Below are 23,225 nucleotides of genomic sequence, written 5' to 3'. Positions count from 1 at the left end.
TGAGAAACAGACCTTGCTTTACTGTAATTAGAGAATTTCTGAACTTTTACAGTCATCTGGACGGTTGCTGAAATCTGCCTCTGTCATCCACTTCATTTAGACTGCAAACACACTGAGACAAACCATTCTTTACAATGCTGCAAAGATGCTTAAGGATGTAATCAACATTTCTGCCTGTTTTACTCTTTCTGTAGTCAGCTCTGGATTGAGGAATGGTCTGTGTACAGCACAAAGTGTGAATTGTTTGAGCAGAGTCTCAGGAGGTAAATGGTTTGGACTCAGAGAGATTTGCAACTGTTGTTTAAAATAAACAGACACACCAAGAAGAGACATTTTGTCTTTGGAAAAATCCTGTTGTTCATCCTGGTTGAACTTGAGGCCTCCTAGCTCTGTTACAGTGGTTGCAAATAACAAAAGGGCATGATTTATTCTTGTGTGTTTACAAGATTCACGCCCTTCTTCATCCCACAAACAAAGACAGTAGGAACTGAAAGAGAGAATGAAATTCTGGATGTGTGCACCCTCATCTATAGGGCTGCTTCTGTTGACTTCAAGGGGCTTTGTAGATGTTTCTCTCTCTTTCCAGAATATTTTCTCTTCTTTGTCAGATCGGAAAGTCTGTGTGAAGTCTTCAGTGGTTTTCTGTGAAGAACAGAAAAGCTGGGCTCTTGACTGGCATCAGCCTTTGCAGATGCCAAATTGCCATTACCCTGCACGCTTTTTCCCCTCACAGGGACTGACTTGGGCTTAAACAGCCCAGAGCTCAAGGGTTCAGCTCAGCCCTGCTTTTCTGGCCCATTCAAGAGCTGCTGCAGGCAGGGTCTGGAGCAGGCAGCGTCCGTCACTGGGGCCTGCGCGGGAGGCATGGCTCGGTCTCTTTTGTGACATTTCTGCTAATTTTCAGTTGTTTGGGGTTTTTTTTCTAAATTTGGCAGATGGAAGCTGAAGAGGAAGGGGCAAAAAAGCTGTCAGAAGTCAGCTTTGAAAGCTTACCTCCCAACTACCATAACGAGTCCAACACGGAAACCAGAGTGGGCAACAGAACTGTTCAGACTCATCAAGAAATTGATAAGGTATGAGAAAACTTATATGTGGTGAGCTCTCCATTCTTACACACCTTTTCTTCCAAAAAAAGACCCCAATTTTACATGTTTATTCACACAATAATTTGGAATGTAAACTTCCCTGATGATAAGGACTTTGGGGTTTTATTGTATCTCCTGTGCTTGCCTAATCACAGTGTTTAGGACACATCATGAAAGGTTAGTGTGAAATAATAATTTATTTTGGAAAAAGTGCCTGCTAAAAATAGGACACAGATACAGCTATGGCATGGGGAATAAAACCCCAACCATCTCCTGCTCAGTTAGCTTCTTTACAGTGTCATTTTAAATAGGAAAGGAGGTAGCCCTGTCATCTATTTTCCCCCCTCAGATTAGGGTTTATTAAGAGTGACAGCAAAATGGGAATAAAAGAGGGGATGGGAGCGGGTTAATTATTGCAGAATGTAGGACGGAGAGTCACAAAGGACTCATAAAAACTGTAGTTTGATGTTTTGTTCTTTTCCTGTATCAGGTTACAGATAACAAAACTGGATCAACAGTTTTTTCTGAGACAGTTATTACATCTATAAGAGATGGAGAAAACAAGAGAAATCATGTAAGTGAGCACTTTTCTTTCCTTTGAAAATCAAACAAATACTTTGGGTTCCTTGTTCAGAAGACTGTGACAGAGTTCACCTAACAAAATTTTGGAATCTTTTAAAACACACAAAACCATTGGAGTAAGCAGTCAAAAATGTTTGTGTTTTTTAATTAGTTTAACTTAGAAATATTATTAACTGGAAACAGAGTTTCAGTGTTGTGGTTAGTTGACCTGTTTGAACATTCAATTTGTCTGTTAAATACAAATGTTAATTATAAAAAGATAGTTACACTGCCCTTTCCAGTGAGTGTGGATAAACCCTTAGTATAACAGTGACCTTGTCTTCCACAAAAAAAAATTGCTTTATAGACTTTTAACAATTGAAAATAACCCCAAATCATCTATTTATGGGGAATCTGTGGAACAACATATGGCTCTATTTGCTTTTTAGCCTAACACAGCGATGGACAACTGGTTATGAAATGTCACTTTGAGGAGAAGGGAGAGAGACGGGACAATAAATCTCCTCCGCTCTCAAAATATGGTTGTTTAAGGACTCTCAAAGAAGTTTAAAAAGCAAGAATATTCTTTACCTGAGTCTTGCAAGCACAGGTCCATTTGCTAAACATCAGTAGTCACATGAGACATTCAGCACATACTACTACTTAAAAAAATTGGGTTTTCTTTGGTTACAGTCTTACCAAAATGGACTCTTTTTTGTGCTCTTAGTAAGACTGGCCTTGCCAGGTTTCCTCTGATAGCTGGCTTCCTCTGACTAATAGTTTGTGGTTTGACTTACTTTAACATGTCCTGGCTTTTTTTAGAGTAACTTACCTCCAGATCTTTCAGAGAAGCAGCTCTGTAACTATTTTATAAAACACTGAAAAAAGAAAAACTTATGGCAGTAGTTTCTAGTTTTAATGAGCACAGAACCTGAAATTAGTGCCTCTTTTCTGAAGTTTTCCCTCTTTCAGCTCATATTTTTATACTGCTGTTTAAGTTTGAATATGGCAAGTAGCAAAATACAGCATACACAAGCAACTTTACTTTTTTTTACTATTTGGCAAAGCTTGTAGCTTAAGTGAAAAGTCAAGGTGTAAAATAAATTGTAGCTATTCTAAATTACATCTGCTTTTATACAAAGTGTTAACATCCTACACAGTGCTTTTTAATAATGAGATTATATGCAATGAAGACAATCCAAATGGGTTTTTTTCCAAGCAAACGTGATAATCATCTTCAAATCCAGTGTACAAAGGCAAACTTTTTAACCTTCTAAGCACTGGAACACAACACTAGTGATGTTACATAATGTATTTGGCTTGCCTGTGGTGTCTAATCATTCTTCACAGCTGTAAAAAGTATTTCTAAATTAACTTTCTCCCAGGTTCATACACAGTTCCTTAGAAGCTTCATGTATCAAGGTACAGCTGCATTTTCCATATGGGAAGTTTGCCTCGCTTACCAAGCCAGTGCTGCATCCAGAACTCATACTGTTCTTAGTGCTCCAGCTGAAGAGTTTGAGGGCTGAACACACATTTTTGCCAGGCTTTGTGGTGGCAGCCTTTATGCAGCTCTGAACCAAGAACAACCAGGGCTGATCCTGTCAGCTCCTCATCGCTTCCATCCCGCGGAGCGTTGCTCGCCAGCATCCCCACTGCAGCAGCTGCTGAAACAGAACTGCAGTTGTTAATGTTTATTTCCCCCACACACACTCATTTTGAACTTTCAGCATGCCCCTGGTACAAACACCTTATTTAGAGGTTGCCAACTTAAATGAAAAGCAGCCTACGGATGGACTTGGTCCTTATTTAAGGAGAGCCTGAAATTAATTTGACTGAGAGATGCCTAGCAGAAGTAAATCTGAAGATGCTTGCAGACTTTAAACATTAAGGAGGAATATGAATCACTTTTGGTACTGCAAGGGCACAGAAATGTTGTAGGAGTAATGCAATTAAGAATTGGAAGATTTGTGTTTTGGTACTGCAAGGGCACAGAAATGTTGTAGGAGTAATGCAATTAAGAATTGGAAGATTTGTGTTACAGCAAGGAAAAAGGTGCTGCTGAGGAGAGATCTATGAAGTAGAAGAAAATTTTTGCCCAAATTAAAAGGCACTGTTGCTTAGATCTGTAAACTTAAGGTAAAAGAATTGGGAAATGAGCTGCAGAAAACTTTGCACTGGGCCCTTAGGTCATTTTTATGCACACAAATTTTCATACCTGAAATTTTGTGTGGCATTGTGACGTGTGCCAGTCACTCTCCAGGCCACAGGCTTCACAGACCAATAGATGGTGGAGGAGTGATTCCACTGGTTTCATAGGTTGAGTTTATGGGCTTGCCTTATAAAAGTTAAGGATTCCCACAGCTCCTGCACTTTAGGTACAAATTTGGGTGGTAAAAAGAAGAATTTTCCAAGCACCTTCCTAAACCACCTGTTTTGAAATTCAAACTCTGTGTAATTTATTACTGCAGTAATTTGTGATAACTGGAACCCTACACCTCCTCAGTTTACATTTATTTTCTGTGCTGAGTTACAAGCCTCTGAAATCACTGGAAGTTTTTCATGTGACCTTTTTGGGCTTTGAGAGATGACCCAAAAGCCTCCCAAGAAGGCAAAGATGTGTCTGCATTGCAATAGTAAATCCACTTATTGGCTGGAATGAAATCCAGCACTGGAGAAGCAGCTTTGTGGGAAACAGGTTGTGCCTGCCTTTTAAATCACAGTGCTTGTCCTCCTGGAGCAGGTACCAATACATACACAAATAGTGCATATAAATATAAGTGTGTACAGGTACATGAAGTGCAGATGCATCAGGGAACACCCTCCACACACAGACTTTTCCTTTCAGAGTATTTCTTCCTGGCTCTGCCTCACAGAAGCATTCTCCTTAGACTGCTCTTTGTTACTGATGGCTCGTTTGGCAGTGCTTTTATGGCCAGGAGGCTATCGGTGTTTTAAGTCTCCAGAAGGGGAGTTGGGCTCTTTGCCATTTCTGGCAATGCAGTCCAGTTCCTCAGAGGTGCTGCATTATTGGGAGGCCCCATTTACATTCCCAGACTCACATTCACTTTCTCGGATATCACTGAGGGCTGGCAGTCACCCCTACTGATGTCAGGCTTCAATCCAGCAGACTCGTGTTTTTATAGAGGCCAAACACAGGCAAGAGGTAGCTGGATGGGCATAAAGTCTGTGGAGGGCCTGGCATCCATTTGTTCCTGGATTTAAGGCTCAAATACTCTGTAATTTACTTCTCCAGGGAGCACTGGTTAGCTTGCAAATTAATAGAGTATTTTCAGTCAAAAGTTCAAGCACAGAGCACAGCAAAAATAATAGCATTCCCCATTATCCTCTGAAAATCAAAACCTTCTCTAGCTTGTTGGCTAGACCTGTTTCAGTTGTGATACATTAGCCTGACCAAGGGAAAGCAAGGATGAAAAATAAAAGGAAACAAAATTGGTACTAGTAAGGTTTGCTACACAAAGATTTAGTTGCATTTCTTCTCACTTCCATTCAGAGTAGTATTTTACATAAGCTCTCTCTTCCAATTCAAAGCTAGTGTACCTGAGCTTTTTTCTTGTCTCCAGTAATTCGAGAAATAATTTTAGAAAGCAGTATCTTCTTTTTAGCAAGGTTGATTTTTGTGTTGTTTTGGGTTTTTCTTTTTCAAAGTTTAATGGAAGTATATCTGGTTGGTTTCAATTCTCTTTTTTGAAAGAGATTTTTAAAGATGCTGGTATCTAGGGCGAGTGAACCAGGCAACTGGAAGGATATAATGCATTTCTCATTTCACTTTGGCGCTGTGGAGCAGATTCCTTTCTTTTGCTTGTCCCTGGTGGCAGAGGCTGTTGAGGCCATGGCTGTGCCTTCTCTTTAGTTGTGCAGCACAGGTCAAAGTTCCTTTGTGGGAGGGTGAGGAGAGCTGCCCTCGGTGCGATTCTGTGCGAGGTGCTTGCCCTTCCTCCACCATGCGGGTGTGTGCCTGTGTGCACACTTGTTATTTGGGACACACCTTCTGCAAACACAGCAGCTGCTCAGAGAGGGACTTCAAACACCAGCACGTCCTTAGGAGGAGATCCTGTGATGCTCAGGCCTTTATCTCCATAAGAAAGGCTGCTGCTGGCACCCCTGGAGCTCTGGGCAGGGAGGTTTCACTGTGAAACTGGGTTTACAAGCTGAGCTGGCAGGTCCTGGTTTGTCTGTACAGACAGAATGGGTGGCATCCCTTTTATAACAGCCTCATTTAAACCTTTTCTCAGCCTTCATCTTTATTCCAACAGTAAAAAGAAAGAAAATAGCTCAATTTCCCCCTTTTCTAGAGAAAAATAGTGGTTTAAATGGTTAAGCTGCAGGTCTTCAAGCTCCCACTTCTCTGCTGATGTCCAGAACTGCCAAAGTAACCACTTGGTTCCTGTTGGGGCAACTTGTATATGATTTCACCAAACATGTTCTCAGCCACACGTGCTGGAGTTGCTCTCCTTGAGGCCCATACTGCTCCAGGAGAGGAGTTCCTACCAGTGCTGTAGAGAAAGGAAGCTTTGGAAATTGGGAAGGAACAATCAATGGAATGGAAATTGCAATTTTTCCATCAGCATCACTGTAGGAGAGGAGTCAATGGCAGAAATTTGAAAATGCAGCATCTTGGTGTTGATTTCTGCTCCCTTATGTCTCAGGGAGGACTCTTGTTTTGGACAGTCTTATATTTGGGTCCAATTTTTTTGTTTAATTTTTCACAGCACTTTTAGTCCCTGGTGACTTGCACTCAGCAACCTCAAACTATCAATAGACACAGTAAGTGCATTCCTGAGTTGGAATCCTGGTCTCAGTCTAGCCAAAAATCACGTAATATCTAAATCTGGTAGGTTTTGTGTGTTTAATAATTTAATTCCTTGGTACTCTAAGTTTGCTTTTCTGTTAGCTGTCCAGCCTGCTGTGCTCCAATAATCACTGGACCAGTGCAGTTCTTTGCACAACACCCCCTCTTTAGGTAATCCTTGCTGTAGGAGTAGATAAGGCAAATTGTACTTGTTTTAGAGAGCCATGGCTCCTCAGACAGGCTGGGTTAGACATCCTTAACCAATTCTTACCATTTTACTGAACCCCCTTTTTTTGTTCCCTTTTCAGTTTCAGTCTTGACAATGTAGAACACAAAGCTTTGGGGCAAGTGTGAATAGCTCTTGAGGACAAGTAGCTTGTGTTTGTTAGAGTAGAAAATGACGTGGAGAAGGGTGCAAAGGGAAACAGGATTTAGCCAAAGATGAGAAGAATGCTCAATTAGCATTTTGAGTTGCTCTAGTTAATCTGGAGTATTTTCAGGCTGTGAATCTTTTTGTAGAGAGGGACATATTCTTCTTGTATGAAAGGTGTGATGGACTGTGTGCATATGTGAGACTTCATAGCTGACTCCATAAGCAGCAAATGCTCCTTAGTGATGCAAAAGATATTAAGAGATTTAATTTAGGTCATGGATGATAGGATGGCCTTATTGTCAGTCACAGTGTATCTAAACCCAGTGTTTTTGACAATCATCTGATGTTCACTGGGCCATGGCCAAAAAAAATATCTGAATGTTAGCCTCAGTGAATGGAAAGACCTGCCAGAAGGAGTTTGAAATACAAGTGTCAAGTCTGATCCTGTACAAAGAGGAAGGTGGGAAATCTCTGTAATTGCCAGCTGCCTGACACACTCCTTCCTCAGTGTCCACATCTTTGCTTGCTAAACTCAGTCCATCCTGAGCTGGTTTTCTCTCAGAGAACGCTGTGTGGAAAGTCATGGGTGCGCACAGAGGAGCAGGAGCGGCCAGTGGGCACAAACATCAGTGCTTTGTAACGCTGTGGAGGTGCAGTGGCCACGGTGTGAGAAGTGAGGCTGTGGTTTCCATGCACTCACTCGGCTCTCGGGCTCGATGGCCCTGAGCAAACAAGCAGCTGGGAGCAGCTGCTAGACCTTATCAGAGGCAGGAGAAGCAAGGTGCCTTTTGCTGAGAGGTGAGGAAAGCCAGGCAGGTGTTTTGGCTGAAAACACAACCAGCAAAGGTTTGAGAACACAGATCAGTATCACTGGGGTTTTTTTGCTCTTAAATGGCGGCTTAGATTTCCAGGCAAGTAACTGATGCAACAGCAAAAGGGTTACTCCTAATTAAAGGTATCAAATCCTGCTCTCATTTGTATCAGTGGGAGTCTGAAGCAGCTCAGATAGCTTTAGTAAGTTTACTTTGTTAGTACGGAAAAAAACTATTAAGAGAGTGACAAGGATTCCTTTAGTATTTCCTATTAGTCTAGTTTAGTGTAAGTTGGTTTTTTTCTGTCAAGTTAGGGAAACAAAACTGTGTAGTACTAACAAATATTCCAAAAGTCTTCATTAGCAATTCCAGTCTATGCCTGTATTTAGAATTGTTAAAAAATTTGCCACATCCTCCTGTGCTATAATGTGGTATTTCTGTTCCAGCTAAACCCCAAAGAAAAAGAATATTTTAATGCAAAATCAAGTTGGCTGAAGTGCCACCTCACCGTTTTTATCTCTCTGCACTATTGCCCTTTGAGTAGCTAAATACTGAAGAGGGAAAGCTTTTCCTGTGCTGAATTTCTCCTTGCCAAAAATAAGCTATTGCTGTAACACAGTGACAGTGCCTAGAACTGATTCAATGTTCTCAGCATGGTTAGTAAGAACAGACTGGTAAACCAGTGAGTTCCTCTGAAGGGTCCAAAACTTTCTCTTCTAGCCAGTGCTTCACCAGTGTCCGTGCACCACTTCTAAAGCTCACAGCATTCTTGTTAGCTGTGGGTACAAATCCTGCCTTGTCTGAAGTTTTCCATGGGCAGGGAGGAATGAAGCTTCCCGCTTCTCCCTTGTTTGCACATTGGTTGCCACATCTCTTCTGCCAACAAGCCATGATAAGGGAGTAGTGGGAGTCAAAGGGAGGTTGTTTACCTTTTCCCTGGTTTTGGTTCAGTTTTCCTGCTCATAACATGCTGGGTTTGGGTATCCAAGCCTGTGTGATTGTCTTTTACAGATCATGTCCGAGTTGTAGGGGGATACAAAAACAAACCACCATGAATGATTTTACTTTCTGCCTCTCCTAGATCAACATATTTATTCTCAGAGAAATGGGGCTTTTTAGTCTTCTCTTTAAGGTAACATACAGTCAGGAGAGTGACTCTTTCGTGTGGGCTGGTGGCAATTTTGTGACATCTGTTAAGAGATCAGTATGGATTATCTTTATTGAAGGTCCATCAGCAGTGTTTCTTTCCTCTTGCCATACACATGTAGCAAATTACTCATGAGAGGAAAAGCTTTAAAGCAAAAGAGAATTTTTTTCCACTGGTTTTGATTACATGACTGAATCCATTGGCTCCAGCAGCTGCTTATTTGAGATTTTAGCCGAAACCATATTATCTAATTAAACAGCAAGCCTTAGCTGGCAGGGTAACAACAGTAGCTAAAGCTACAGGAAATACAGGCTACAGCACTGGATGTATAGCATAGGTATGTTGTCTTTTTATCTTTTATTTGCATCTGTTATAATCTTAGATTGGTTGAGATAGATACAAAGGATGCAAATAAGTGGGTGAAATCTGCAGCTGGTTACATCTGTGTTGTCACAGGTAAGGTGGCAGAATTTGCAGTGGCCGGGAGGTTGGCCCTGTGGCACATATATGATGAGCCTAAGTCTTATCTAACCTTCACCTGGGCTTTAGGAGGGTTAGATTCTACAAAATCTGTAGGATGGGACTGGTTTTATACCAGTGAGTAGGAGGAGAGAGAATGAGTGTGATCGGTGATTCCTCGGCCTTCTGTGCAGTTGTTTGGAGTCAGGAAGAGGTGTGAGATGCTACCGGTCCAGCTTGATGGTGTTCTGTACTATGATTTATTAAGCTAAACCATGGAAGTTGAAGGAAAGTGGTGAAGTTGTTTCTGTTTAGTTCTGTTTCATCAAAGGTTTGGCGAAAGAAAGGACAGAAAGAGAAGGAAAGGGAGAGAAAGAGAGAAAGAAAGAAAGGAAGGAAGGAAGGAAGAAAGGAAGGAAAGAAGCACTGTAGAATGGTGGCTTCAAATGCAATGCCTTGAGAAATGCGTTTCTGTGTCAGCTGAGTGAGTCTCAACTTTGTTCTTCCTCCCATGTGATTCACAAAAGAGCATTTTGGCATCTTTTGTGCAGTGAGTGTCTGCCTGGCCTTTGCAGGGGCTGGGTCACTGCTAGCACTGAGGGACACCACTGGTGAGTGCATCAGCTGCCAACTCGTGGTTCTTCACCTCTGCAGCTTACAGAGAACCCCCCTCCACCTGTCCCACCTGTCCTGGTTCTTTCCTTCCTAACAAGTCCACTCTCCCTTCCAGTTAGTAATATATTGTAATACAGCATGGTTGTACAAAAGATATACAGGGTGGGGTGGGAATTCTGGATCTGTTTACTCATTATTCTGTCTGGAAATGACTCAGAGCCTGCTTGTGAATTTATATCATATGAGGAATCCCTCAAACTTCTTCCCTTAGGAAGTCCAGGGGGAGAAGCAGTATCTTACAGCACACAGAGAGTTTGACATCATGGTGTCAGGCAAAGGGGAGCCTCAGTGGGTTTTCTGGGTCCAAGAGAGCTCACAGCTGTCAGCAAGGGAAAGTTTTGGTCCCCTGGTAGGTGTTTGTCTTGGACTTCATACGTGGTGGAAATCTGTAACACGCTCATACTCTCATGTCCCTTTTGGAAAAGGAGTGTGCTGAAGACCCCTTTCCCCTTCTTCCTCATTGGTGTTTTTTTAGGAAATGGAATGAATATTCATGAATAGTTGTCATCTCATGTTGTTGATATCCTCTAGGCGCATGATTTCAGTTGGAAAATTAAATTAAGGGAATAAAAAAGGCTTTTGTAATCCCAAGAAATGCCCCACAGAGGAGGTCTTGAAGAAGCTTCGAAGAGTCAACATCTATGAACCAGATGCCTGTTCCATCCTTAGGCAGACATGGATTCCGTGTTCCCAAAATCCTTGAGTGCTGGAGATGATTTATTCCAATGCTATTGCTTTAATTCAAACCCCTTCTTCTTCCACCTACAGCTCATGGAAAATAAACTATTTGATTTCTTCTACAGTAACAGCAGTGTCTTATGCTGTCAACTCTGCCATGGGCAAAATCCATTGAATGTGAATCCTTACCAGTGTACTTCTGTTCCAGTATTATTATCCTTGGCTGGCACCTTAAGCACAATTAATAAGTCTGTTCCAACTGTAGACTACCAAAAAAAGTATATTATATAGGAACAAATCCCATAAAATTCAGGGTTTGAAATCAGTTCTGTGAGGGATGGGGCACAGGTCAGCATCTTACTCTCAGTGTGCTACTCTTAGTTTAGTGATTAAGATTAGCCAGCAGCTACTAAGTACAGAAATCTTGTTTTCAAAGGCTTTCCTTTTCACCCAGCTGTTTCACATCCTCACTGTGTACAGCTACTCTGTGTTGTTTTGCTTGTACAAATTTGCAAAATTGACATAGTTCAGTAGTGAATCATGGAACGTTTGTAGCTGCCAATTGTAGAGACAAGAGCGGCCGGCATTAAAATTCAGCTCCCAGGGAACATCATTGCATCAAAGCTGTGTCTTTGTGTGATTACTGCTACTTACAAATAATGGCACTTTGGAGCTTTGTGGCACTGCTCTACAGTGGCTCCACAACTGCTACTGGAGCTCAGGACATTTGGAATAAAAGCCAGGATGTCTCAGACCACGAGTATTTAGACACAGCTTCTGCTTATCAAAGATTAAAGAATTGTTGTTCTCCAGTTAACAGATCCACAGGTAGATGCATTTCTCTGTTAAGACCATTAATTGCAAACTTATTAGGAAAACTTTGTTTATAAGCATGCATCAGTATTTTGACCTCACATATACACATATATATATATATAGATATAGATATAGATATATACATATACGCACACATAGACACAGTTCTTTTATTCTTTCTACGCTGGATAGCTCTTAGTTTCCAGACTAAGTTAATTACCTGTCAGATATATAATTTATGGGGGTTTTATACCAAATTAGAATAGTTCTTCTCATGTGCCCACTTTGATACCATTGCAAAATAGATTGAAATGAGTACTTGGCACTGTGTTTCCTACATGGGAGCGTTTGCAGAAGCTGTAGTCCTGCCAGGATCAGGTTATTATTACTGAGAAAAAAAAGGGTGAGGGAAGAAAATGAAGTGGTTGCTTCTGCAGAATGACCTGCTATTAAATAATTGCAAGGCTTACCGAGAGATTTTGACCAAGAGTGAACAGAGCATGATCTGAGAGAGCATCCAGGCACCATTTTCCTCATTATTCTGAGGCATTTGTTAGGAATTTAGTTTTGGTTTTTTGGGTGTAGTTTCTTCTTTCATTGGAGTCAGCTCCTTGAAGCTGTGGATAAGATGATATTTTCTTTATTTCCTCTTTTGACACTGAGCATTTACTGCATAAGGGTCTGATCAGTGACAGGATCACTGTTCGTGTAGTGGGAATAAGCAGGTGGTGTAGAAAGGGATGCTTTGGTGGTGAGCAGTTTAGTGGGGGCCACAGACTGCCTCAATTCCCTCAGCTTTTTAACAGCATTTTAAAGCTAATATAGCTGTGTTTCTTTGGGTACCTAAAGCCAAGCTGAAGTGCCTTTAGGCCACCTTCAGTTATGTCATGAAGACATATTTTGCATCCATTTATATTGTGTCATGTGGAGAACCAGAAATGAAATTTTCCCAATTAAAATGCTTCTGGGAAACAGGGGAAAGGAATCAGATGAGATTAGCTCCATGGAGAAGTTCATGACAAAATCAAGGGATTTGTGCTTTGTTGTTTATTAGTTTTGAGCTCAGAAGTCACATTCCTGTTGAAGAGCCACCCAAAGAGCTGGCTTTCCCTCATAGCACTGGGATGTGACCCCTACCACGGTTTGCAGCTCATGTCTGCTCTTTTCAGGACGTCTTTTTTTAACAGAAGTTCCTAATTTTACGAGTGCTGTGTACTTGGCAGGACAGCAGTGAGAGGTTTGCACTGCTGGAAAGTATTACAGAGGTTTTGAGGTATTTCAAGGCAAATTAATTCATATCTCATTAAAGACAACTGCGTTACATGCCCTGTCTAGACAACTGAGAGATTAGGAACTGGAATGCTACTGCATTTCAAATTAAAGTAGTAGTTTCCATAAAACAGTATTCCTTGCTATGTAATTCTGCCTTTTTTTTTAATACATGTAGGATATAAAACAGGTTTTATGCTTCTTTTTTTTCCTTACTACTCAGCAGTTTTTGCCATCTGCTGCAGTGACGGAGACCAGTCCTACGTGAAATAACTTGCAGAAATTGAAACAAAACCTAGAAGGGGATTTGTAAACACAGAAATGTTAACTCTTAGAAGGACTATTTGCTAAGAGATGTCAGTTCCAATGTGAACATGGCACTTCAGCCATGGCTGGAATTGTTGTTGTCTCATGGGTGCAATCGGGTGAGCTCTGGCACTGTTTGGGAAGGATCTGTAGCTATGGTTCATGGAGGTTAACACTGAGTTCTACCTGAGTTAAAGGTTTTTGAAATGGGAATTTCATTGTCTGGGGAGTTTTTAATAGACATGTAAAGGGGCTTTTGTTCAGAGAAGCTTTTGGAGCACAGTTATCCCTGAATACTGCTGAGATGCCCCCATGCATTTCCAAGGTTGTTACTAAAACTCATTTTCTAATTGTCACACGACTTGCTTTAGTAGCATTGCTTCCTGTGCTGTGTTTCTGCTGGCAGAACTTCCTTACCTCTCCAGAATAATTGATTTTTGCCTCTCTACTTCATGGCTTGGAAACCTGAAATCCATAGAGGGTTAGGAATGAACACTTTGGAAGGGCTGTTCTGGCTTACCAGCTGTGCAGAAAACAATCCTGCCTCTCCCTTCAGCTCCTTCAGAAGTTTGTAGGCACCTGTAACTGGATCACAGTAAGCCAGCAAACTGGGCCATCACGCAAGGAGGGGAGAAGGGGTTCTCCTGCTTGAATCCCACTGTTCTCATGCCAGAGAACCACAGAAAAGTTGTATATTAAGTCATGACAGTGCCTTCCTCTGCTTTCTTGTGTTCTAAACTAAAGAAGGAAAGTCTCACTTAAGACAGTCCCTGACAAGTATTGGCTGAAGATATGAGTAGTGAAGAGAGAGTTTTGTTTAAAGTTATCTTTGAAGAAGGACTTTCTGAGAATGGAGGTGGGGTGAGTGTGAGTGGGGAGAGGGAATAGACAAATCAAATGCCAGTTATGAATTTAAAATCAGTGAGTCCATTTTGAAGGTTAGACATGATCAGAGTATTTTTTAGTCTACTCTTAGGGTTTTAATTAAGGATTAAGGGGAAGAAGAGCAAAGAAAGTGAGTGTTATTTCAGTACATACTGTATCACCAGCAAAACAGAGTATTAAAAATACTGCCATAGTGAGGTACAGAAACCAGGTGAACACTGCCAAAGAAAGTGGGTTCTGTGTGAAATTAGGTTAACTCTGGCCATGTTGCTCTGCTTTCATAACTTGAAATGAGAAATTCTTTGCTTGTCCCTCTATCCTCCTTGGTGTGCTGTATGGGCAGAGGGTGACGTGGTGCACAGCACAGTGGGATACATCCCACCAGCCAGTGCAGTCTGCCAGAACAGCCTGTGGCACCTGCCAGGCCCTGGGGGCTGCAGATTGGCACATCACACTGGAAGAAAACTCTTTTCTTTTGTGCCTTTCCATGTGTGCAAAGGCCTGAGGGAAAGCACTCCTGTGAAAGCTTGTCCCAGCAGCTCTGACCTGCACAGTCCTGCACCAGCTGTTTCGGTGGTCTGGGAGCTGCTGTATTTGACTATCACCAGCATCACTCGCTGTTTTATTCTCAAATAAAATGGACACTAAACATTCTTTAGGAAAGCAAGAATCTTTGGCATAATCTACCAAAGACAAGAAACCTGAAGTTTCTTTCAGCAGCAGTTGTTTCAGCAGACTTAGGAATCTTTTCCATGATTTTCATTCTCTTGTTGAGTGGGTTTTTCGTTGGTTTTTTCCTTTTTTTTTCCCCCTGTTGGTTTTGGAACAAATCCTAATGCCCAAATTGCTTCCAGGTGCTGCAGGATATTCACTGCAGAGCACAATATTATAATGAGAGTCCACAGGATGCTGAGCAAGTCCTTACAGGTACATAGCATGGGATTCTCCATCCTGGCCTCTGTTGTTTATGGCTCCCAGTACTCCCATTAATAAACAGGCAATGCTGCTTTCACTCTGTATTATTCTTTAGCACTTCCCAAACAGCATATTCCTTTTCCACAGCATTAAATTAACTGGTATAACACAAAAATGGATTTCAGGGGGATGTACATCATTATCACTGTGGCTGGCTGATTCTGCCTTTAAGTTATCTGCCCAACTTGTATGCTCTGCTGCACATCAGAACCCAACACTCCCTCTCCTCAGTTTATGCAGTAGCTCCTGCAAAGACAAAATATTCTGAGAAATAACTTAGTTTGCACAGTTCCAGGAAAAAATGGATTGTTCAGAATCTGTTGCAGCTGATGAAGATGTTCAGATTTGCTCCTTGTCCAGCAACTATTCTGTGTTAATGTAGCTGAATTATAAAAGGTCTGTTGCCTGATTAAAGAAAGAAAAATAAATAATAATAAAAATGTATATGGTTACACATCTGCATGTAAGCATTACTGAGTTCTGCATTGACTATGGATATCTGGGTGAAGTAAATTGGTTTGGAGTGTGGCACACTATTTCCCAGAGATCATGTGAAAGGAAGCCTTTTACAGGCCAGGAAAGAAACCCACAAAGGGATTTTTTTTTTCCCTGACTGGAAACCCTCATAAAACTGAACGTCTGAACTGGTGGGACACAATTCAGTAAGAGGAAAAAGTTTTTTGGTGTGGGACTCATTAATTCAGGAGAAAGCAGCAACTGGAGAATTGCAACTTTGGTGTTAGGTGGTTTTAGAGCTGGAGAGAGAGTTATTCCATGAGCTTAAAAACTATTATGGCAAGATTTCTCCTTTATGGAGAAGGACAGTTGGAAAACCTGAGTACAGCGAGACCTGGCTGTTTGCCTGAGAGTGGATGGAACAGGAGTGAAACAGTGGGGTCTATTCTGGGTATGGTTTATACAGGGGATTCATCAAAGCAGCCAACAAAGCTACCAACAGCTACACAAGTTGGCCTAGAAGAGCACGGCTGCTGAAGAGATGTGGCTGCCTGCTCACTGGGAACCACAAAACCTCCAACATACTCTATAACATTTGGATATTTGGATTCTGATCCACCTGGTTATGTAGCTCTCAGTCCTCCACTCCTGCCCCAGTCTACTGCCACCAGCTGATCAACATTTTTCACATTAACAGAATTTTTATCATAACAGGAAAGAAAAAAAAAAAAAAGTGGAACGCACACACTACTGGGATAATGAAGTTGAAAAACGTTGTGGTAATTTATAGCAGCCTAGACCTGGTGATACTAATTCCTTAAAACAGCTAAAATGACTTCTGAATTATAAACATGTAACTTGAATGTCGAGTCATTGACTTGGAAAGAGTCAGGCCCTAGACCGTGTTTAGCTTGTGTTCTGTGTTCTGGGTAATCAAACTGCTTGGAAACATCTGAGGTGGCCAAAGTGGGTAATTCAGACAGGGCTGATTCAGGCAGAGCAGCCTTGCCTCACACATGGCAAGAACCCTCCAAAAGGCTGAATCTGGAGAAGATCTGAAGAAAATGAGATGCTTAGTGGAAACTTTCAATAGAGGTTGCACAGATGATCTGCTCCAGCAAGTGAGATTAGTGTCTGCTGAAGAGCAGCCAAGTGCTTACTTCAGAGAATTCAAGGATTTTTGTGTAATTCCTTTTGCTTTTTCCTTTCCCTTCCCACTAACAATGGTCCAAACCAATGCTGGAGTACAGGGGACTCAGAATGGTGTTGACTACATTGTTTCCAGCCTGGAGGGAAAAAAAAAAGGACATTTTAGAGAAGAGGGTTAATCACACAATTTTTAAGAGGTAACCATTAGATGGGAAAACAGCCCCCCCCCCCCCCCCCCATGAACCAGACACAAATATATCCACTTGCTCCCTGTGTTCTCCCCACTGCCACGCACTCAAGAAGTGAAGCCACCCAGCAATTTGAGGCCAGAGGATTCAGATAAGCCAGGGAGAGGGCACTGGTCTGTTACAGAACCATGGTTGTACAAGGAGCCCCAAGTAAGAAATATAATTAATGAAGAATTTCTGGTATTTCAAGGAGAGGCATGAATTTTTGGCAAATCACGCTTTTATCCTTTCCTTCAGGAGTGTATCATCGATGAAGACTGTGAAACAGGGAAGTATTGCCAGTTCTCCACCTTTGAATACAAATGTCAGCTCTGCAAGCCCCAGCACACAGTAAGTCCTGAATGAGATGGGATTTAATGTGATTTTTAGAAACTCAGTAAGTTATTGTTGCTAATGTCAGCAAGTCAAAATTGACGGAAAAGAAGCTGCAAAGCTTTCTGCATGAGAGTAAAAAAGTTTTTATGTTAACATGGTGTAATTAAAACACAAGATTGGGATGACCCAACATCTACCCCTCTCCCCACCTTTTCTTTGCAGTTCTCAGTAGAACACTTGTAGGATAAAGAAAGTAAAAACTGGATCCTAGCTACACTTCTGTTGTAAAGTGAACTCAGGCTGAAGGAGGTGGGATCAATTCCCCAACCTGGAACCTCCACAATTACAGAGCATTTTTTAACTTAATTAGCAGGTCTTCATAGTGCCAGTGTAGTCCTACACCTTGCCCTCTGTTAAGCACTGCCTGTGGGATCTGCTGGAGAAGAAATACAGATTTTTTTATGGCTGCCCAGACAGGGCTTTACACAGACAGGAAAAAGCTGCTGAAACACTGACCTGCTATGACTCCTTAAGATTGTTAATCAGACTACCTAAAAAAGGAAACAAAGTGACTCACATGGTTTTTATTAGGTTGATTTCTTAGGTGTGTGTAGTTGAAACACTGGGGCACTTGTCATACAAAGGTACCTCTAGCTAGAGATTTGCATTTCTGTTTTGCAAAGAGATTTTTTTCAGACAGATTTTTTCAAAGATTCTTAGTTACCAATGAAGTCTGGTTCTTATTACAACTAAAATAAGGATTTTAGTAAGACTTTTTTTTTTGCTTTGCTCTTTGAAAACAATTCTTCTGAACAAACTGTAAATTCCTGACTGCATTTAACAATGGAAAAAACCCAGTAATGTTCTCCATTGATGATGGTTCATTTATTAATTTTAGTTTCCCTTAATTGCAGAAAGAGGGCTCCCGGGAGAACTTAGAGCAGCATTTCAGTACCTAAAGGGGCTACAGGAGAGCTGGAGAGGGACATTTTGCAAGTGCATATAGTGACAGGACAAGAGGGAATGGCTTCATACTGAGAGCAGGTTAGGTTAGATATTGGAAAGAAATTCTTCCCTGTGAGGGTGGGGAGGCCCTGGCTCAGGTTGCCCAGAGAAGCTGTGGATGCTCCATCCCTGGAAGTGTCCAAGGCCAGGTTGGATGAAGTGCTGCTGCTCTGCTGTGGAGGTTCCTGTCTGGCAATAATTCTATGTGTGCTCAACCTGAGAAATGACGCAGTTCTATTGAGCAGCGGGAACATGACATACGTATATTTAAAGTACATACTCTTGTCTTCAGGCTCAGGGTTTAATTCTGTGTGTAGCTGTGTGTGATACATGCAATGAGTGCTACAGTGCCAGTTTTCTCAGGAGCTTTTGCCTTTGGCAGCCCTGCTCACGGGATGTGGAGTGCTGTGGAGAGCAGCTCTGCGTGTGGGGCGAGTGCACGAGAGCCACTGCCAAAGGGGAGAACGGCACCATTTGTGAGAACCAGCACGACTGCAACCCTGGAACGTGCTGTGCTTTCCAGAAAGGTACTCAGGGGTTAATCCTGTTCATCTCATCATGCAGGGGCGTTGATATTTGGCTCTTTTCAGCCCAGGGAAAATGGTTAAATCTCTACAGAATTAACAGGTTGTTCTCCCTTGGCCTGTGGAATGGACTGTGTTAACTCCATTATAAAACTTCGATAGAATTAGGAGTGAGAAACAGCCTGATGGGGTGCACACTGGTGAAAGCAAAGCCTGTTGCACACTAGAGGTGAGACCAGCAGCAGAAGCACAAAAATTTACATTTCTAAAGGGGAGTCTTAGGCATTTAAAAGCAGCAGAGCTCTATGTCAAATTTACACACAATAAAGCAAAAATAAGAGAATTAAAAATGTGCAGAAGAAATTAATGAGCTGTGTGAAAGTGGCTTCTCCTTCCTCTCAGCAAGCAGAGCATCAGAATCACAGTGCAGATCCATTTCATACTCCAAGTTTTATGTGAGCCTTCCAGGGCATCACACCAGGCAGCCAACAGAGACAGAGGAATGACATCCCAGGTTATGTTGTCAGTCCACATGGGAATGTGAAACTTGATTTACAGAAGGGAGAGCAGAAGGTCTCGGGCCTGAAATCAATCCCCAGTCCTGTCTGGTTGGGGTCCAGTTTCTTCTGGTGGTTTATACACACCAGTTCCTCACTGCATTTATCACAGCTCACCTTATTTTAGTAGTGACAGGACACAATTCCAGCCATCTCCCTACAGCAGGTAGATACTTCCCTAGCTTTTTCCTTGCTATGAGCCAGAGGAGGCCTTGTACTGATGGTTGGGCCTGTCCCACTCTCAGCCTGCTGGTGGATCAGGCCACCAGGGCATTCCAGGAAAACAAAGGAGAAAGCTCCAACACCATTTAAAAGTAAAGAGGATCTGCTCAGCTTTCCCATGTTAATGTGGAGCATTACATAGTGGACCTTCAGTATTAAGTTTGGTTAGGAAGGAACAAGAGATACATAGTTATTGAGAAAATTATATCTATATATATATATAAAAATAAATCAATAGGTAAGAACATTGATGAACATTGATAGAATACTCTTATTAGAACTTAAATTTTTCTATTGATTAGTAGCAATGAATTTTTATTCTCTATGGCTCTCTGCTTTAGCAGGGCTATAGGGTTTTTCAGGTTAGGCCCAACCTCAAGGCCTTTCTTCATCACTAGAGTATTGCAAAAGATTGTCCTAATAACAATGCATATTTTTCATGTAAAACTTCAGTAAACTGTGGAGTATTCGCTGCTCAGTATATAATGTTTTGAAACTGGGAACTGATAGGTCAGATACATTGAAGCACATGTGTCTGTGCACACACACACATATATGTGTCTTTTGACCAAGCCTGGTTTAAAAACTTCAGATTTTGAATTCTTCTCATATTTTATCCTGCCATATGAGGTGACTGAAGACAAGAGGAGGAAGGGAGGTATTATAGGAACATCTGGAAGAGCTGAATTCCAGACTGAGACAGTGAGTTACTGACATGAGGAAACCCAAAGGACACAGCCTTTTAAAATAATTTCTTACACAGGCTGAAATTCAGCCCTGTGTAGAAACAAAGGTGCCAAGTCCCAAATGCCATCAGACAGCTTTGCCTACAGCAGAATTACTAAAATAAATTAAATGTCTGAGTTGCAGTTCTTGTAACTTCATTATTTAGTCTCTGAACAATTGCTCTGTATTTGCAGCCTCTGCAAAATAACAGAGTTCTAAAGGAGAGAGGTATTTTTCTATTCAGATTTTGAACTATTTATGCTACTCATTGCAAAGGATTCACTGTAATGTTAGTTTTCTTGGGATTAGAAGAGTTTAGAATCTCCAAGGGCTGGAGTTGTGCTGTACTGTCTTGACATTGGTCTCTGAGTCAAGCTGATCGTGCTCATTAAGGATGAACTTCAAATGTCTTACTCCCACCTAGTGGAAAAAACATGGCTATAGCTCCCTAACATGTAAGTGGACTTAAAAAGAGATCAAGCCTGTCTTTTTATATCTTGCTTTAAGAATTGAACATGGGGTCATCCCAGTTTAGCAGACAGATAACAACCTCTCCTAAAATGACTTTACTCTGGCCTGCAGAGCTGCTGTTTCCTGTGTGCACGCCCTTACCTGAGGAAGGTGAACCCTGCCATGACCCTTCAAACAGGCTTCTCAACCTGATCACCTGGGACCTGGAGCCCGATGGAGTGCTGGAGCACTGCCCCTGTGCAAGTGGCTGGGGCTGCCAGCCCCACAGGTAAGGACCAAAGCTGGCCAAACCAGCTGCTTGAAATTTTTGAGGGGTCTATTTCTGTGGTAAATAGGTAGAGAACACACAGATTCTTCCTCACTAGAAAAGGTTTTGACAACTTCTCTCGTCTGTAGCACTGAAACCTTCTGCTTTGTCCCACACAAATGTGCCCAACTAAGTTTGGCAACACATGAATCCGGTGTGAATTGTGTGATTTGATGGGGCTGGTACTGCTTTTTAATCAGGCAGTACTAACAGCTGTTGAGATGCATCATTCCAACCCTCTGCACGCAGTCCCTGTCCACCAACTTTCTGTGTGAGACTGGGCTTCTGTCAGATGTTTTGCTTGCTTTACAATGTGAGACATGTTAAAGGTATTTTAACACAAACTTTTCATAGCTCATGCTTTTAATATTTCTTTAAAATGAGTTCTTTGCATTGTCAGCAGTTTCACTGGCAGAAAGTGAGATCATTTCAGTTTTGCTAAAAGCATTTTTAGAAAACCTACATTTTCTATGAAATAAACTCTCCAAGTTTGCTCCTATGCTACCAGCATCATATTAATTTCCAACAAGACATCATAGCTGGGATAGAGATGTAGATTATTATTTCTCTCTTCTGTGTCCAACTCTTTCTACATTTTTTCATGCTTGAAAAGGAATTGGGTAACATTTTGTTTCATAAATGTCATCAAAGGAAGCAAGCAGAGCTGATCCCATGCTTTCATCACCAAAATTTTTGTTAATGCACCATTAACCTCAGGGAAGATCTGTCAGCAAATGTCAGGTCTAGTCAGAACAATGTTTCAGATGAGGATGTAGAAACACAGAAATTAATTAGGGTGTGAATATAGCTGAACTGTCCAGAATTTTCTATCCGAATTTAAAGATTCAAGTAACATTTTTTTGTTACCTGTTTTTTCTGAGAGCCACCGACATCTTGTGTGCCAGGATCAAACATTTTGTGCTGTTAGGATCTCTGTATGTGGAAATCACATTTATAACTCTCCAGCTGTCAAGCATGTAAGAATCAGATGCTTGTGAAGTCAGCTGGGGTACATCCGTTGTGCATTTAACAGGTTTTTATGTGAGGAGGGAATGGAGAATTTCATGAACTAGAAGAAGAACACAAAATGATGTACTGTATGACCAGATGTGCCTTTTTCCAACAGCCACAGGTCTACATCTGTGTGTCAGCTGTCTGCCAATGAAACCCAGAACACTGAAAAAGAAGATCCCTTAGTCGTGGATGAGATGCCCTTTCTCAGCTTGATCCCCCAGGATCTTCTCTCTGATTATGAGGAAAGCAGCGTCATTCAGGAAGTGCGGAGAGAATTAGAAAGTCTGCAGGACCAAGCAGGTTTCAAGCCTGAGCCTGACTCAGCTCAGGACCTGGTTTTGGGAGATGAAATCTAAAGCCCAAGCACCAGTTTAGTTAGTTATTTCTAGATTTTTTTTGTCTAGTGTCTTGCCTGTATGACCCCTAAACACACACTGCTGGATAGAAGTGCAATAAATGAGGTCTTCAACGAGCATCCTTCTCTGTGCACCAAACCTGCATGTCCCAGCTACTGCAGAATTAATTCAATCCCTGGACCAAACTTTCTGTCAAATGGGAACCATATGAGTGTTCTGGATTTGTACTTTCCCCTTGTATGTCAGAAATAAACTTCTTAGTACTTGTACTCATTAAAAAATACACACAAGCATAAATAATTTTAAGTTACTAGCAACTGTAGAAGTGACTTCTGAATATGGATGTTTAGAATTGTTTTATTTCTCTAGGGCAAGAACCATCTACTTTGACACTGTTGCAGCCATTGATTTTAAGGAATATTTAAAGGAATTTTTTATTTTTTCTTTAGAATTGGTTTATGCTTTTAATACACCTCATAGGCATAAATCTGTGCATGTTACACGATGTGATTATTTTTACCACCTTAAAAGGTCATGGATTTAAAAAACCAACAGCAAGCCAAGAGTAAAATCCGACCCACCAAACTCCCCAGCTCCCAGCTGTCTCACCAGTTTGCTACCGTGGCTCCTCCACTATTGATGGTTTTCTGGGGTATAGATTTCACCATCTGTTGTTGCACATGGTAAAACACGACAAGAGGTTCCAGCCAAGTAACTTTACATGGCACTTCTTCCCAGAACATCCCTACTGCTCACGTCTAGTTTGGAACAGCAGAGCACCAATAACTGGAACAGGTGTATGACTGTGCTACCAATCTGCACATCTTGCACCATTTCTGGTGCATGAAGGCTTTTCAACAAACTCCTAGGGTACCGTCATCATTATACACAGGGAGGATATCTCATCAGAACTGTCTTGACTTTTGGTTTAAGGACTCTACAACCAATTCTCACACCAATACACACACACAGACACCGGCTCTGAGAGTTCACTGAATTTACCTTTTTTACCCCTAATAAA

General features: G+C 41.6%; 1 protein-coding gene across 1 annotated transcript; it reads left to right on the top strand.

The window, feature by feature from the left end:
• Nucleotides 1-912: 912 nt before the first annotated feature.
• DKK3 (dickkopf WNT signaling pathway inhibitor 3) lies at nucleotides 913-22,691 on the top strand. Its single transcript, XM_008644055.2, has 6 exons — nucleotides 913-1,073; nucleotides 1,576-1,659; nucleotides 16,945-17,037; nucleotides 18,410-18,554; nucleotides 20,639-20,795; nucleotides 21,961-22,691. The coding sequence occupies exons 1-6, from the start codon at nucleotides 936-938 to the stop codon at nucleotides 22,202-22,204; spliced, it is 861 nt and encodes a 286-aa protein (XP_008642277.1). The 5' UTR covers nucleotides 913-935; the 3' UTR covers nucleotides 22,205-22,691.
• Nucleotides 22,692-23,225: the final 534 nt, after the last annotated feature.

This window comes from Corvus brachyrhynchos, unplaced genomic scaffold (genome assembly GCF_000691975.1).
Source record: "Corvus brachyrhynchos isolate BGI_N302 unplaced genomic scaffold, ASM69197v1 scaffold281, whole genome shotgun sequence".
NCBI lineage: Eukaryota > Metazoa > Chordata > Aves > Passeriformes > Corvidae > Corvus > Corvus brachyrhynchos.
Note: the sequence above shows the minus strand (reverse complement) of the source record. Positions and strands in the feature narration are given on the sequence as shown.

What these genes read in the sequence shown, in the direction of transcription:
- DKK3 (XM_008644055.2), top strand. Translation starts at nt 936, where the DNA reads ATGGAAGCTGAAGAGGAAGGGGCAAAAAAGCTGTCAGAAGTCAGCTTT. An exon ending in GAGAAAACAAGAGAAATCAT is followed by an intron (nt 1,660 to 16,944) that starts GTAAGTGAGCAC and finishes CCTTTCCTTCAG; the next exon opens with GAGTGTATCATCGATGAAGA. An exon ending in GTGCTGTGCTTTCCAGAAAG is followed by an intron (nt 18,555 to 20,638) that starts GTACTCAGGGGT and finishes TCTGGCCTGCAG; the next exon opens with AGCTGCTGTTTCCTGTGTGC.